At 41.6% G+C, this 15822-nt stretch overlaps 1 protein-coding gene across 5 annotated transcripts in view; it reads left to right on the top strand.

Annotated features, from left to right (window-relative positions):
- Positions 1-15822, top strand: part of ATP11B (ATPase phospholipid transporting 11B (putative)) — a 91898-nt gene that overhangs the window by 66249 nt on the left and 9827 nt on the right. For 4 of the 5 annotated variants that reach the window (XM_075268597.1, XM_075268601.1, XM_075268596.1 and 1 more), the window contains 3 exons: positions 2099-2164; positions 2808-2911; positions 7437-7602. In XM_075268597.1, the coding sequence (XP_075124698.1) occupies positions 2099-2164; positions 2808-2911; positions 7437-7602 (336 nt within the window). Of the gene's footprint in view, positions 1-2098; positions 2165-2807; positions 2912-7436; positions 7603-8664; positions 8751-15822 lie in introns of all 5 variants that reach the window. The other variant, XM_075268602.1, reaches the window with a different exon arrangement.

Here is a 15822-nt window from a genome sequence, read left to right as displayed (position 1 = left end):
ACCCCCCGCGTGCCAGCCGCTTCTATTGGAAGCGCTCGGCAGGCGAGGAGGGGCTCTATCAGCAAAATCATGCTGATTGAGCCCAACCGTAAAAGTTTGATTAAACTACCCCCCCCATTTTAAAATAAAAGCCTGAAACAGAATGTGAAACTTACCAAGCGGTGCAGGGTGGGCGGGCATTCAGGCCTCCGATGTTCCGTCCTGCTCCTCCGCCGCTCGCTAACTGATAATGGCCTGGGCGCATGCGTAGCCGTAGTAGAAGCATTATGATATTGCGCATTCGCCCCGGCCATTATCAGCGAGCGCCGGAGGAGAAGGACGGAACATCGGAGGAAGAGGAAGCCTGAATGCCCGCCCGCCCTGCACCGCTCGGTAAGTTTCACGTTCTGTTTCAGGCCGGCGTGACAGCAGGGCTGCCGGACACTTCCCATTCATTTCTATGGGAGCCGGCATGCGAGCGCTCCCCATAGAAATGAATGGACTGCTTTTTTCCATTCATTTCTATGGGGAGCGCTCGCATGCCGGCTCCCATAGAAATGAATGGGAAGTGTCTGTCCATTCATTTCTATGGGGAGCACTCGCATGCCAGATCCCATAGAAATGAATATGAAGTGTCCGGCAGCCCTGCTGTAACGCCGGCGTGTACGGCTGTGATACACGCCGGCGTTCTGTAGTGTGAATGCACCCTTACGGTGCCTTTTATGTATGTATGGAAGCGGCACGCAGACTTTGCCGCCGCTTCCATCCATATATAAGCCACACCGGACTATAAGCCGCACTTACGATTTCTGAGGAAATCGTAGGTTTTTATGTGCGCCTTATAGTCCGGAAAATACGGTAGTAAAAAAAAAAAAAAAAAAAAAAAGCTTTAAAAATATATAATAAAAAAATGAAATAAGTAAAAGTTCTAAATCACCTTCTTTCCCTAGAATACATATAACAGTAGAAAATCATATGTCAAACACATACACATTAGGTATCCCTGTGTCCAAAAATGCCCGGTCTACTAATAGTTTTCCTGTACGGTGAACGACAATATCACAATTGCTAAACCGCCGTTTTTTTTTTTTTTTTTCAATAAAAGGTGATCTAAGCAATAGATATTCCCCAAAATGGTATAACTAAAAAGTATATCTGGCCCTGCAAAAAAAGAAAAACACTCTATGCGTCCCTGTACAGCGGCAGGGTCACCTGTCAATGTGGCCTTGCAGCTGTTGCAAAACTACAACTTCCATATATTAAATATTTTACCATTTTTTTGCTTCAATTTTTTTTTAACTTAATTAATAATTAATTATATACTTAATTAAATAAAAAATACTACTTTAGAGCTTAAGCTAACCTTATACATTTATATAGCTGATGGGTGAATGCTCGCAATGCCCCTTCTTAGTGTGGTTGTCCTTTAGCTCAGAATCGCCCATGTAAAATAAGAAGTCAATCACCGCTGGTCCAGTTACTAAAGCAGTTAGTGAGCAGATGCTATCACTAGGGAAGATCATGGCCAGCGGCCAAAAGAGTGGGCATCCTAGTAAATAGTGGCCGACTGGGTCCGTCATAAGAGAAGCCACTGATACTCATTGGCCCTTTTCTCTGTCACATAGGAGGGGAACCCCTACCTGTTATGATGTTCATGTGCCCTACCAAGGCTTATGGACATGGGATATATGCATAAAACAATACAGAAGGTGTATTCTTATCATCATCTGAATATTCAGAATAGCACTTTATTCCTCATTTTATGGTAGTAGTAGAATCTTTTTTTTTTTTTTTTTTTTTTTTTTTTTTTTTTTTATATAAAGTTTCCCTTGACTTCTTTTTTGTAATATGCTAGCCATTATGCTGGGATGAGAAAACATTACTGTGTATACTAAACAAGGGGCTTTTTTTCTAGTTATTTTGGTTATCAGGGAGTGTAAGGTAAGAGAGGTGAACAAGTGGATGAAATAGCAATCTCCAATGCGTTTCATTCTTGGACATTGGACAAAAAGTTTTATTTTATTTCCCCATAAATACACTTAGAAAATTGTCTGTTGGAATTCCTGCATGCATAAAATACTACAATACTAATGTAATACGATGTCACTTTTCTACTTAGATGTTTGGGAACTGGACATTTGGGACTTTGGTGTTTACAGTTATGGTTTTAACTGTTACTATGAAGGTGAGTTTCAATTTTATGTTTCTTTGTTTTATATCCACTTTTCTTTTGAGCAAAGTTACTTGACTAAAGTCTCATAAATAGTTGAGTAATTGTATTAAATTATTTACTTATCATGTATTGGCATCGATGTGAATATTCTTTCCGCATTCCCCATCAGTATGAAAATATTAACATTTAATTGCTTTTTACAGTTTGTCTGTACCCCATATAATTGTCTCTTGAAGGGTACATAAAAATTTTGATATCAAGTATCCAGCAGAATTCTGAATTTAGCTTTCTGACTGACCCAGAAATAAAATGAGGTTTGGGGTGGATTCACATGGCCATAATAAAGCTGTTTTTATTTACAGAACATATTATGAATGCAGAGACCCAGAATTGCCATAGTTGGGTTCATTAGACCCCTGGCCAAGATGGGATTTGAAACTGTAATACAATCTGTAGAATACGGCCATATAATAGCCTTTTGAATTTAGCATAAAGACTAATACATGATCAATAAAGTAGAGTACTTACAAAGATTCTCTGCATTATATGTAGGCTTGAACTGTAGAAATGATGTGAAACAGAAAAATAATTTTCTTTTTAATAATTTCTATTGTGAATATGTGAACACTAACAGATTGCATTTATTTTTTTGCAGATGGCCCTTGAAACACAGTTCTGGACCTGGATCAATCATTTTGTCACCTGGGGTTCCATTGCATTTTACTTTATCTTTTCACTGTTTTATGGTGGAATTATCTGGTAAGAGCAGCAGCATAATAAATAATAAACATAAGTTGCATAAGAACAAGTAAATCCTGCTTGATAAAACAGCATACATAGTATTCAGTTACTTATTACAGGGACACTTTTGGATAGCAAGTATAAAAGTAGTAGCTGAAAAAAATATTTCCACAGCGGTTACAAAAACTCAGGTTTCAAATCTCTGTCTTTTACAGTCCCAGCAAAATGAATGCAATTTTCTTGAAGACTTGTCCCACTTCTTATTTTAACAGAATACAGTCTTAAAATAACAAATACTTTATATGTAGCCGTCTCTTTGGTCAGGGGTCTACCTAACAGTCTCTGTTTGGCACCTTGGTCTTTTATTGACACGCTGCTGTGTGGAACAACAGTGACTAAGCAGTGGTGCTGTGCCATCCACTGCCTCACTGCTGTATTCACCCGCTTGTGCACAGACAAACGGTAAGCAAGGAACAAGGACCCAAACAAAGATTGTCTGCTGTATCCTTGGCTAAACAGACAGGTAAGTATATACAATGCAGTCAGAAAATCTTCAGACGCTTTCACTTTTTTCCCATTTTGTTATGTTGCAACCTTGTAGTTATAAAATATATTAATAAATCATGTTCCCCCCCCCCCCCCTCATCATTCTGCACTCAGTAGTCTATACTGGAAACAGAATGTTAAAAATCTTTGCTAATTTATTCAAAAGGAAAAACTAAAATATTGCATTGCTATAATTAGTCATACCAATTAGAGATGAGCGAACACTAAAATGTTCGAGGTTCGAAATTCGATTCGAACAGCCGCTCACTGTTCGAGTGTTCGAATGGGTTTCGAACCCCATTATAGTCTATGGGGAACATAAACTCGTTAAGGGGGAAACCCAAATTCGTGTCTGGAGGGTCACCAAGTCCACTATGACACCCCAGGAAATGATACCAACACCCTGGAATGACACTGGGACAGCAGGGGAAGCATGTCTGGGGGCATAAAAGTCACTTTATTTCATGGAAATCCCTGTCAGTTTGCGATTTTCGCAAGCTAACTTTTCCCCATAGAAATGCATTGGCCAGTGCTGATTGGCCAGAGTACGGAACTCGACCAATCAGCGCTGGCTCTGCTGGAGGAGGCGGAGTCTAAGATCGCTCCACACCAGTCTCCATTCAGGTCCGACCTTAGACTCCGCCTCCTCCGGCAGAGCCAGCGCTGATTGGCCGAAGGCTGGCCAATGCATTCCTATGCGAATGCAGAGACTTAGCAGTGCTGAGTCAGTTTTGCTCAACTACACATCTGATGCACACTCGGCACTGCTACATCAGATGTAGCAATCTGATGTAGCAGAGCCGAGGGTGCACTAGAACCCCTGTGCAAACTCAGTTCACGCTAATAGAATGCATTGGCCAGCGCTGATTGGCCAATGCATTCTATTAGCCCGATGAAGTAGAGCTGAATGTGTGTGCTAAGCACACTCATTCAGCACTGCTTCATCACGCCAATACAATGCATTAGCCAGTGCTGATTGGCCAGAGTACGGAATTCGGCCAATCAGCGCTGGCCAATGCATTCTATTAGCCCGATGAAGTAGAGCTGAATGTGTGTGCTAAGCACACACATTCAGCACTGCTTCATCACGCCAATACAATGCGTTAGCCAGTGCTGATTGGCCAGAGTACGGAATTCGGCCAATCAGCGCTGGCCAATGCATTCTCTTAGCCCGATGAAGTAGAGCTGAATGTGTGTGCTAAGCACACACATTCAGCACTGCTTCATCACGCCAATACAATGCATTAGCCAGTGCTGATTGGCCAGAGTACGGAATTCGGCCAATCAGCGCTGGCTCTGCTGGAGGAGGCGGAGTCTAAGATCGCTCCACACCAGTCTCCATTCAGGTCCGACCTTAGACTCCGCCTCCTCCAGCAGAGCCAGCGCTGATTGGCCGAATTCCGTACTCTGGCCAATCAGCACTGGCTAATGCATTGTATTGGCGTGATGAAGCAGTGCTGAATGTGTGTGCTTAGCACACACATTCAGCTCTACTTCATCGGGCTAATAGAATGCATTGGCCAATCAGCGCTGGCCAATGCATTCTATTAGCGTGAACTGAGTTTGCACAGGGGTTCTAGTGCACCCTCGGCTCTGCTACATCAGATTGCTACATCTGATGTAGCAGTGCCGAGTGTGCATCAGATGTGTAGTTGAGCAAAACTGACTCAGCACTGCTAAGTCTCTGCATTCGCATAGGAATGCATTGGCCAGCCTTCGGCCAATCAGCGCTGGCTCTGCCGGAGGAGGCGGAGTCTAAGGTCGGACCTGAATGGAGACTGGTGTGGAGCGATCTTAGACTCCGCCTCCTCCAGCAGAGCCAGCGCTGATTGGTCGAGTTCCGTACTCTGGCCAATCAGCGCTGATTGGCCAATGCATTCTATTAGCCCGATGAAGTAGAGCTGAATGTGTGTGCTTAGCACACACATTCAGCTCTACTTCATCAGGCTAATAGAATACATTGGCCAATCAGCGCTGGCCAATGCATTCTATTAGCTTGATGAAGCAGAGTGTGCACAAGGGTTCAAGCGCACCCTCGGCTCTGATGTAGCAGAGCTGAGGGTGCACAAGGGTTCAAGTGCACCCTCGGCTCTCCTACATCAGAGCCGAGGGTGCGCTTGAACCCTTGTGCAGCCTCGGCTCTGCTACATCAGAGCCGAGGGTGCGCTTGAACCCTTGTGCACACTCTGCTTCATCCAGCTAATAGAATGCATTGGCCAGCACTGATTGGCCAGAGTACGGAATTCGGCCAATCAGCGCTGGCCAATGCATCCCTATGGGAAAAAGTTTATCTCACAAAAATCACAATTACACACCCGATAGAGCCCCAAAAAGTTATTTTTAATAACATTCCCCCCTAAATAAAGGTTATCCCTAGCTATCCCTGCCTGTACAGCTATCCCTGTCTCATAGTCACAAAGTTCACATTCTCATATGACCCGGATTTGAAATCCACTATTCGTCTAAAATGGAGGTCACCTGATTTCGGCAGCCAATGACTTTTTCCAATTTTTTTCAATGCCCCCGGTGTCGTAGTTCCTGTCCCACCTCCCCTGCGCTGTTATTGGTGCAAAAAAGGCGCCAGGGAAGGTGGGAGGGGAATCGAATTTTGGCGCACTTTACCACGCGGTGTTCGATTCGATTCGAACATGGCGAACACCCTGATATCCGATCGAACATGTGTTCGATAGAACACTGTTCGCTCATCTCTAATACCAATTAATTAAGTAGTTAGTTGAAGCTCCTTTGGCAGAGATAACAGCCTTCAGTCGTTTTGGGTATGCAAGCCACAAGGTTTGCTAACTTGGATTTGGGAATTTTCATTTCCACTTGTGTCCTAATAAATGTGCTTTAGGCCGGGGCCCCATGTTGCAGCATTTTACAGGACCCGCAAAGTTGATGGGATTCTGGCTAATCCCACCCACACCTTGCAAGAAAATATCCGCATCAGACATGCTGCTATTTTAAAAACGGTCACATTATACCTGTATGTTTTCCGTACAGATATAATAGAAGCGGAAAGTCCGCAGAAGAAACTCTGCAAACTTTCTGTGGAAAGCGCTGCAGAAAATCAGTGACTCATTTCCGCCACGTTTTTTTTTTTTAATTTAATTTTATTTTTTTACTGCATTGCTTTTTGTCTGTAGATCACTACGTGGGGCTTTAGCCTAAAAATAGAATCGTTAATGCATATCAATTTGAGGCTGGGTTCACACATTCCATTTTACATTCAATACCTGCCTGCAAACTAATGACCATTAATGTGGTTATGCTATTAAAATTATTTATCTCCTATCCATAATTTAAGGGATAGATTGCTTATTGCTGATGGTCTGACCGCTGAGACCCCCATTGTGAATATATGGGGGGCACCCGAAAAAGCCAGAGTGTAGCGATTGACTGTCTCCAGCACTCCTCTTGAAGTGAATGGAGCAAAGATGTGCATTCCGCTACATTGACAATGGGAGTAAAAACACTCTCATTCTCAGGATCAGTGGGGTCTTAGCAGTCAGTGCCCCACCATTGAGCCATTTGCTCCTTATCTTATGTATAAGGGGATACATATTTTTCATCGTATACTCCCTTTATTCTGAGATCCCACGTTGCTGAAAAGTTGTTTTGGTTTTTCTTGTTGTTGCAGAATTTGCTGCCGTTTTTTGAGCCAAACCGTGGAGCAGCAGTATACATCTAAGAAAAAAAAAAAATGCAGCAAAATCTGCAACAAAAAACAGCTTTTCTGCAACGTGAGGGCCTTAGCCTACGATTGAAAACCCTTTGCTTTACTGGCATCGCAAAATGTGCTACATCTGGCTGTGATTTAAAGAAGCGTGCAGTCATTAATGAAAAAAAAGCAGTGTGAATCCAGCCTTACTATAATGTGCACTTAAGTAAATTTGCATAACATTTTAGTTTAATGATTAGTTTATTGCATGGGTTAAGGGTAATGTTTTGTTGATAAAATGTAATACGTTTTCCTTTCTTTTTCTAATCTCCACAGGCCATTTTTGCACACCCAAGACATGTACTTTGTATTTGTCCAGCTGCTTTCCAGTGGGTCTGCATGGTTTGCCATAATTATCATCATCACAGCTTGCTTGTTTCTTGACGTCCTGAAGAAAGTGGTTTATAGACACCTTTATCCAACAAGTACAGAGAAGGCACAGGTATCGAGAACAGTACATGGCCATCAGACATTCTTTTCTGAGAGGTTTTATTGATGTGTCTTTGTCAGTGCTCAAGCACGTTTAACATTTTCATTACAGTTCCAAATTCAAGCCCTGTATTGTGCTATCCACAATATTCTGCATTGATCCTTTGTCTCGTAGTTTTTAACAAACTGTACGGAGATAGTCCAATCAAATTGCTGTACAAAAATAACTACATATGGATGTACATAAGAATAGAGATAATTATTAGACTGAATGATTTGTAAGTGCCTGCATCTGCTGCTAATGCAAAATTGACTATACTTTAGTAAGTGCCTGAGTTTGCTACTATTGCAATGTGAAGCATATATTTTTTATATGATTACCAATATTTATAACTGCACTGTAATTGTGCAGCCTGAGAGTACGATAGACAAGTGCCAAGAAGTATTTAGTGCAGGAGTTGGCAGTTGTATTCTGCAGCATTTTTAGCAAGACGTCTATGCTGTGAATGCCAGCTTCTTAAACCATTGTTTGTAAATGTGAATGTACAGCATGATCTTAAATCAATTTCCAAAAGTATTTTAATTCAAGGTCTGTTACATGTTCATACCACATAAATTTTAGTTTTTAAGCTACCTAATAAGTGTCAGTAATTAAACAATAAACTTTTTCCATGTACAAGTGTCCTTTGTATGTATGTATACATATATATACACCCCCGGTTTCTTCTTCTTCCTGTTTTACGTCTATTAGATGATTTAGAATCGTGTAAAATCACAGGATAATTTGGGAAAAGCTTGCAGAATTCTATGAACTTGGTCTTGTTCTTCAAATTGTCCTATTTGTGGTGCAGTGGGTTGAATAGGGTCACAATGTAAATGTGTACAGCTGCTGGTCTAGAACCTGGGGGAATAGCTGTCATTTCAATTAGTCAAAGTTTTTGTGCATGGTGCCATATTTTCTGTCTAATATTTCTATTCACTTTTAAATTTCAAGAAGTTCCTCTCCCATGTTTCCAAATGACTATTTCTTATTGATGTGTGTTGTATGTTACATACCTTTTCTGTCCATCTATAGATGTATCCAAACAGAGTTACTTTAAGTGACGAATTCATCGCCCTGCAGCCTCTGTCACGGGCAAGGAATCAGCTGAGCAAAATTAGGTAGAGTAGGAGGGGCGGCTCCTCATCCATTTTTTTTTTTTTTTTTTTTTTTTTTTTTTTTTAAATTTTTGCATGTTGAGGCTCAACTAACCAGCACTTACCGTATTTTTCGGACTATAAGACGCACTGGACTATAAGACGCACCTAGGTTTTAGAGGAGGAAAATAGGGAAAAAAAATTTTGAAGCAAAAACTGGTAAAATATTTAATATATGGGAGTTGTAGTTTTGCAACAGCTGCAAGGCCACATTGACAGGTGACCCTGCAGCTGTACGGGGACGCATAGATTGTTTTTTTTTTGCGGGGCCAGAAGTACTTTTTAGTTATACCATTTTGGGGAATGTCTATTGCTTAGATCACCTTTTATTGAAAAAAAACCGGTGGTTTATGACACATGATCTTCTACTTTTATATACAGTCCTATGAAAAAGTTTGGGCACCCCTATTAATTTTAATCATTTTTAGTTCTAAATATTTTGGTGTTTGCAGCAGCCATTTCAGTTTGATATATCTAATAAGTGATGGACACAGTAATATTTCAGGATTGAAATGAGGTTTATTGTACTAACAGAAAATGTGCAATATGCATTAAACCAAAATTTGACCGGTGCAAAAGTATGGGCACCTCAACAGAAAAGTGACATTAATATTTAGTAGATCCTCCTTTTGCAGAGATAACAGCCTCTAGTCGCTTCCTGTAGCTTTTAATCAGTTCCTGGATCCTGGATGAAGGTATTTTGGACCATTCCTCTTTACAAAACAATTCAAGTTCAGTTAAGTTTGATGGTCGCCGAACATGGACAGCCCGTTCTCAAATGATCTGAAAACAAAGATTGTTCAACACAGTTGTTCATGGGCAGAATACAAAAAGTTGTCTCAGAGATTTAACCTGTCAGTTTCAACTGTGAGGAACATAGTAAGGAAATGGAAGACCACAGGGACAGTTCTTGTTAAGCCCAGAAGTGACAGGCCAAGAAAAATATCAGAAAGGCAGAGAAGAAGAATAGTGAGAACAGTCAAGGACAATCCACAGACCACCTCCAAAGAGCTGCAGCATCATCTTGCTGCAGATGGTGTCACTGTGCATCGGTCAACAATACAGCACACTTTGCACATGGAGAAGCTGTATGGGAGATTGATGAGAAAGAAGCTGTTTCTGCAACCACGCCACAAACAGAGCCCCCTTAGGTATGTAAAAGCACATTTGGACAAGCCTGTGGACTGTTGAAACAAAGATTGAGTTGTTTGGTCATACAAAAAGGCGTTATGCATGGCGTCCAAAAAAAAACAGCATTCCAAGAAAAACACTTGCTACCCACTGTAAAATTTGGTGGAAGTTCCATCATGCTTTGGGGCTGTGTGGCCAATGCTGGCACCGGGAATCTTGTTAAAGTTGAGGGCCGCATGGATTCCACTCAGTATCAGCAGATTCTTGAGAATAATGTTCAAGAATCAGTGACGAAGTTGAAGTTACGCCAGGGATAGATATTTCAGCAAGACAATGATCCAAAACACCGCTCCAAATCGACTCAGGCATTCATGCAGAGGAACAAGTACAATGTTCTGGAATGGCCATCCCAGTCCCCAGACCTGAATATCATTGAACATCTGTGGGATGATTTGAAACGGGCTGTCCATGCTCGGCGACCATCTAACTTAACTGAACTTGAATTGTTTTGTAAAGAGGAATGGTCCAAAATCCCTTCATCCAGGATCCAGGAACTGATTAAAAGCTACAGGAAGCGACTAGAGGCTGTTATCTTTGCAAAAGGAGGATCTACTAAATATTAATGTCACTTTTCTGTTGAGGTGCCCATACTTTTGCACTGGTCAAATTTTGGTTTAATGCATATTGCACATTTTCTGTTAGTACAATAAACCTCATTTCAATCCTGAAATATTACTGTGTCCATCAGTTATTAGATATATAAAACTGAAATGGCTGCTGCAAACACCAAAATATTTAGAACTAAAAATGATTAAGATTAATAGGGGTGCCCAAACTTTTTCATAGGACTGCATATATATTCTAGGGACAGGAGGTGATTTAGAACTTTGATTTATTTCATATTTTTATTATATATTTTTAAAGCTTTTTTTTTTTTTTTTTTTACTATTTTACTATTGTATTGCCGTCTATTGGACATTCTGTCTATTAGTATTATGGCTGGTCATAGAGACCAGCCGCAATACTAATATAGCAGTGACAGGCCTGGGAGCCTCATTAGGCTCCCGGCTGTCACCCGAACAGCTCGGCTCCTGCGATATCGCCGCGCAGGAGCCGGCCTGCATCTTTACAGGTACGGGGGAGGCACAGGTTCGGGGGAGAAGGGGCCGCTGATACAGACTGCAGACCCGGCATCCGCTGTACTAGAGAGGCGGATGCCGGAGAGGGATAGATGCCGGGGCCTGAGACATCGCTGCCCTGCCCTGCATGAAGCCAGCTCCTGCTGCTGGCTTCATGTAGGGCAGAGAAGCGCAGCGATGTCTCAGGCCCCGGCACCTGTAATGGCGTCTACCACTTGCCGGCTTCCGCCTCTCTATTACAGCGGATGCCAGGCGCCACATTCGGCCTATAAGACTCACCCTTCTTTTCCCCCCAAATTTGGGGGAAAAAAAGTGCATCTTATAGTCCGAAAAATACGGTAGATGAAGCAAGGCATGGGTATGATTCTGTTACCAGCCTAAACTGCCAGCTGTTCATTTTGCTCTGTTTTGTTTCTCTATTTTGTTTTAGCAGGTCAAAGTGCCTGCGCTAAGAGTGCATGTCAAGCATTAAAACCCCTAGCATGACACTCTAACAGCATGGTCTGACTGCTTGTGGTTGAAGGAGAAACATACAATTAAAACTGCTGAGTATATTTGGAGCATGCTAGATAAGGCAGTACTTCATATGCCTATTTCATTTCTTGTTGCTTTTTTTAAATTTTACATAGAAAGCTTTATGACTGTGTGTTTGTTGACACTTAGGTTTTTACAATTTCTATGCCTAGTGCTTTTTTTTTTTTTTTTTAATAATAGTTTGAAAATCACTTAATATAATTTATATAATTTAGCCACAAACAAGAAGCGCTGCGGGAAAAACCCGTGGAGGAAATATGTTTTTTTCCCGCAGCTTTTCACAGGAAAACTCTGCGGACTTTCTGCTTCCAAAAAATCTATATAGAGACTTCTAGTGTTTCTGTAGCGATAATTGGCATGTTGCGATCTCCCAAAACACAACGGTTTTGGAAATTGCAGCATTTTTACTGAGTGTATTTTTCTGCAATGTGTGGATGGGATTCTGGCAAGTCCAATCCACTTTGCAAGTACCGTAAAATGCTGCAGTTTACGCCGCAGCCAAACCCCTGTGTTTATGCCACGTGGGTCCTCGGCCTAAAGGAATAGTCGTGCATCTCTCACCTACCTAATCTGATATCAGGAGTGGAAAGACGCTTAGGCCCTTTGGGGTAGACAGTTGCTAAGGCACCCATCTGATGTTCAGTAATTGTTGTGCACATATCCTATGGTAATTAATATTGTAATTTAATAGGATACATACATGATACATTATGGAAAGAAAAAACAAAAAAACAGCATCGAGCTGTATATGGTGAAGTATTGTTAAGTTGGAGGTGTAGTAGCAGGTTTAAGTGCACTCTCACCTGATAGAGTTGTGAAGAATTCACAACTACTGTAAATGCCTGGAAACCAATTCTAGGGGGTTCCTCCCTATAAGTGATTGAGCGACTGGGTCCTGTTCACCGATGGTGTGAAGGATATAACTCCCTAGTTATATGATACATTATGGGTACAGGACAGTTGCCTTGGAAGCATCTCTCCACACCCAATGTCAGATCAGGTGAGAGAGGGGATTCATTTTAGACAGGCCTGGCTTCACATGGTCCTCACATTTTTAGACAGTGTAGGCCTGGCCTCACATGGTCCAAGTTCGACCTTTAGCACGTTGCCCCCACTGCCCCTCTGTTGGTGTGACATTGTATGGCTGACCATAAGCATTAGACTGTTCTCCCACCCAACTCCCCCATACACTGAGTTCAGCATACATTTGTTCTGGAAGGGAGGAGGGGGGATGAGCCGCCACAGACACCTAGTGAAAGCTTATCTTCCCTGTAAGCAAAATAATTCATTGGTCTGATCCATCTCTCCCAATATCTACAGTTGGGGGAGAGTCTAAAGACCATCCATACATATTAATGCTAGGTTCACTCTAGTGTTCGGAGATTCCATACCCATTCCACTAGAAATATGCAGAGAGAAATGTTCTGCAAGCAGGACTTTTCACTCTGCCGATTTTGGCCGGAAACCCGGTGGGCTCCATTATAGTCTATGGGGTCTGCGGGTAATCGCTTTTTAAGTGGATAAGAATGGAAACCCAAACGTTAGTGTGAAACCTGCTGCCGTGGCTGACATTAATATTTATGGCCTTCCATAAAATAATGTAGAAATTTTGTGCTGTTCTAATCCAATCGTTATTGTCACTGTTTTCTTTAAAGGGGCTCTATCAGCAAAATTATGCTAATAGAGCCCCACATATGCGTGAATAGCCTTTAAAAAGGCTATTCGGGCACCGTAAATGTTGCATTAAATACCGTTCCCGTTTTTAAATAAAAGTATTAACATATATGCAAAACTTACCTATCGTGCACCATGGGCGGGGATAAACGATGTGACGTCAGCTTCGGGCACGCTGCCTCTTCTGTCTTCTTGGAGCGACGCCCTCTGGTTCTATGTCTTCCGGCTTCTTCTCTTTAAATCCCGCGCCTGCGTAGTAGCGCTTCCCTCCGAAGCGCTACTGCGCAGGCTCCATCGCCATTTTACTTAATGGCAGTTCGCGAGTGAGCCTGCGCAGTAGCACTTAAAGGCTATTCACGCATATGTGGGGCTCTATTAGCATAATTTTGCTGATAGAGCCCCTTTAAATACTTCTATATCTGTCCTTATGCATGTGTAAATGAAATATACATACAGAGATTAGATTCTAAATTGTGTCACACATGGTAGGTTCAGCATTACTTCCATTGCTTGGTTTAAAGAGTTCTGCAACACAGCCATTCGCTTAGCTATTAGAAAATGAAAATGACAACATGAATCCATCTGGAAAATAAGGAAGCTCCTTTAAGACAGGCTTTCACTTGCAGCCTTTTATCTAAATGCAGAGTAAGACAGGGAAAAATCCTTCTGTCTAAATAATTTCAGCTCCTTCTGACAATGTGCACAGTTGCATTTAGATCTTGCAGCGTTTATCAGTTTAGAGGTTGTTTTTATATCAGACTGAACTGGCCTTGTGTCACTAGAGATGTGTAGAATTCTAATAAAATACTTGTTACTGTCACAGACGCCTGGATAGTTCCTCAATATATACACTACTACTGTTCTACAGCACTTTAATATTGTAAAGGTTTCTCCAGATTAACTAGCATTAATTTAAAGGGGTGTTCCCATGTCAGACATTTATGGCACATCCATAAGATATGTCATAAATGTGCTACTGTATATCTGGGTCCCAAATGAAGACACCCCCCCCCCCCCATCTATATCACATGACTGATGCACTGTCGGCTGGTAGGCACTTTGAACAGAGAGATGGTCGTGCATGTGCAGTTCTTTCTGTTGATTCCTAGTTAGTTTTTAGAACTCCCTTACAAAGGAATAGATAGAGCCGCATGTGCACTGGAACATCTTCATTCATATCACATGCAACGCCACGTTCTCACAATGTAAGAGAGTTACCACCATCTTGTGACTGATATGAATAAGAGGGGTGGCCATGTGTGCACAGCTCTCTCCTTTCACTTCTATGGGAGTGTTGGAAAGTGTTTGTAAACCCCTGTGAAAGGGACTGGAGACATGAGTGCAAAGTCACCTATCCTATTCCTAATCCTTCTTTCTCCCTCATTCTCCAGTGTTCACACCTGTGTTTGTAAAACATTTATAGCATATCCTGCGAATATGTCATAAATGGTTCAGATGGGAATACTCCTTTAAGAATTAAAGCATGCAGTGACAGTTCTTGTGGCTGCTGGAATTCCTCATTACATTATTGAAATATTCAAGAATGAATCCATAACCTTAACTAGGTTCTAAATATTTGTGACTATTCTATGTAGCCACCTCTATTTAACTCTGCTCTTTGATATCCTGGATTTGGACATTTGGTTTTGTGCAGTTCTGTTACGACTGGACACGCATTATAAAAATTCAGGTGTGACTACAGTTTAATCCCCATTATTTGATCTGATACCAGCACATAAGATTGTTTTCTATTAGAGATTTGTTTTTATTGCCGTGCAAATGTTTCCCTGCAGTTTTATAGCTCTGCCAGAAAGTCTGCATTACTTTTTTGAAGAATAAATTTAGCTATTGATATATTATGCAGTGGGGATTTCTGACCTCAGCAACTTCTTTTGCTCTCTCATTGTGACATGAGAGGGAATGACTGCAGTCACATCTGAATTTTTAGTAAGTGTATTGCAGATAAAGAAAAAATGTTTTTCTGCTATCATCTTTTAACCAAATTAATTTCACAATTAAAAGGATTCACTCATTTGGACCTTCTATTCATATTGGTCCCTTTCACATTCATACAAGTTTTCTGGAGAGAAATATATGTCAACTGCTCTCCTCCAATTATATGGTTATCTCTGATGCTAGGTTCACACTAGCGTTCGATCTCCGTTCTGTGGTTTCCGTCTTCTGCATGCAGAAGACGGAAACCTGTCAGAGCGGGTCCGGACGTGAGCGGCGGTGAGCGTTTTATGCTCTCCGCCGTGAAACCGGATTTTTTAAATTGGACACAGAGTACTGCATGTCCGACTCTATCTCCGATTTAAAAAAAAAAAAAAAACGGTTTCGCGGCGGAGAGCATAAAATGCTCACCGGCGTTCACGGCCAGACATCTTTCAAACCCATTCAAATGAATAGGTATGAAAGAGTCCTGCAGGTTTCCGTATCCTGCCTCTTTTTTGTGCAGGAAAAGGAAACCTGCAGAACTGTTTTCAGTCAGTGATGTCCTTTCACCTGAGGAGCATTCATTTTGCTTGAAATCCTATATTTCCATTTAACTTAAGTCG

The sequence above is a fragment of the Leptodactylus fuscus genome, chromosome 3 (assembly GCF_031893055.1).
Source record: "Leptodactylus fuscus isolate aLepFus1 chromosome 3, aLepFus1.hap2, whole genome shotgun sequence".
Taxonomy (NCBI): domain Eukaryota; kingdom Metazoa; phylum Chordata; class Amphibia; order Anura; family Leptodactylidae; genus Leptodactylus; species Leptodactylus fuscus.
Note: the sequence above shows the minus strand (reverse complement) of the source record. Positions and strands in the feature narration are given on the sequence as shown.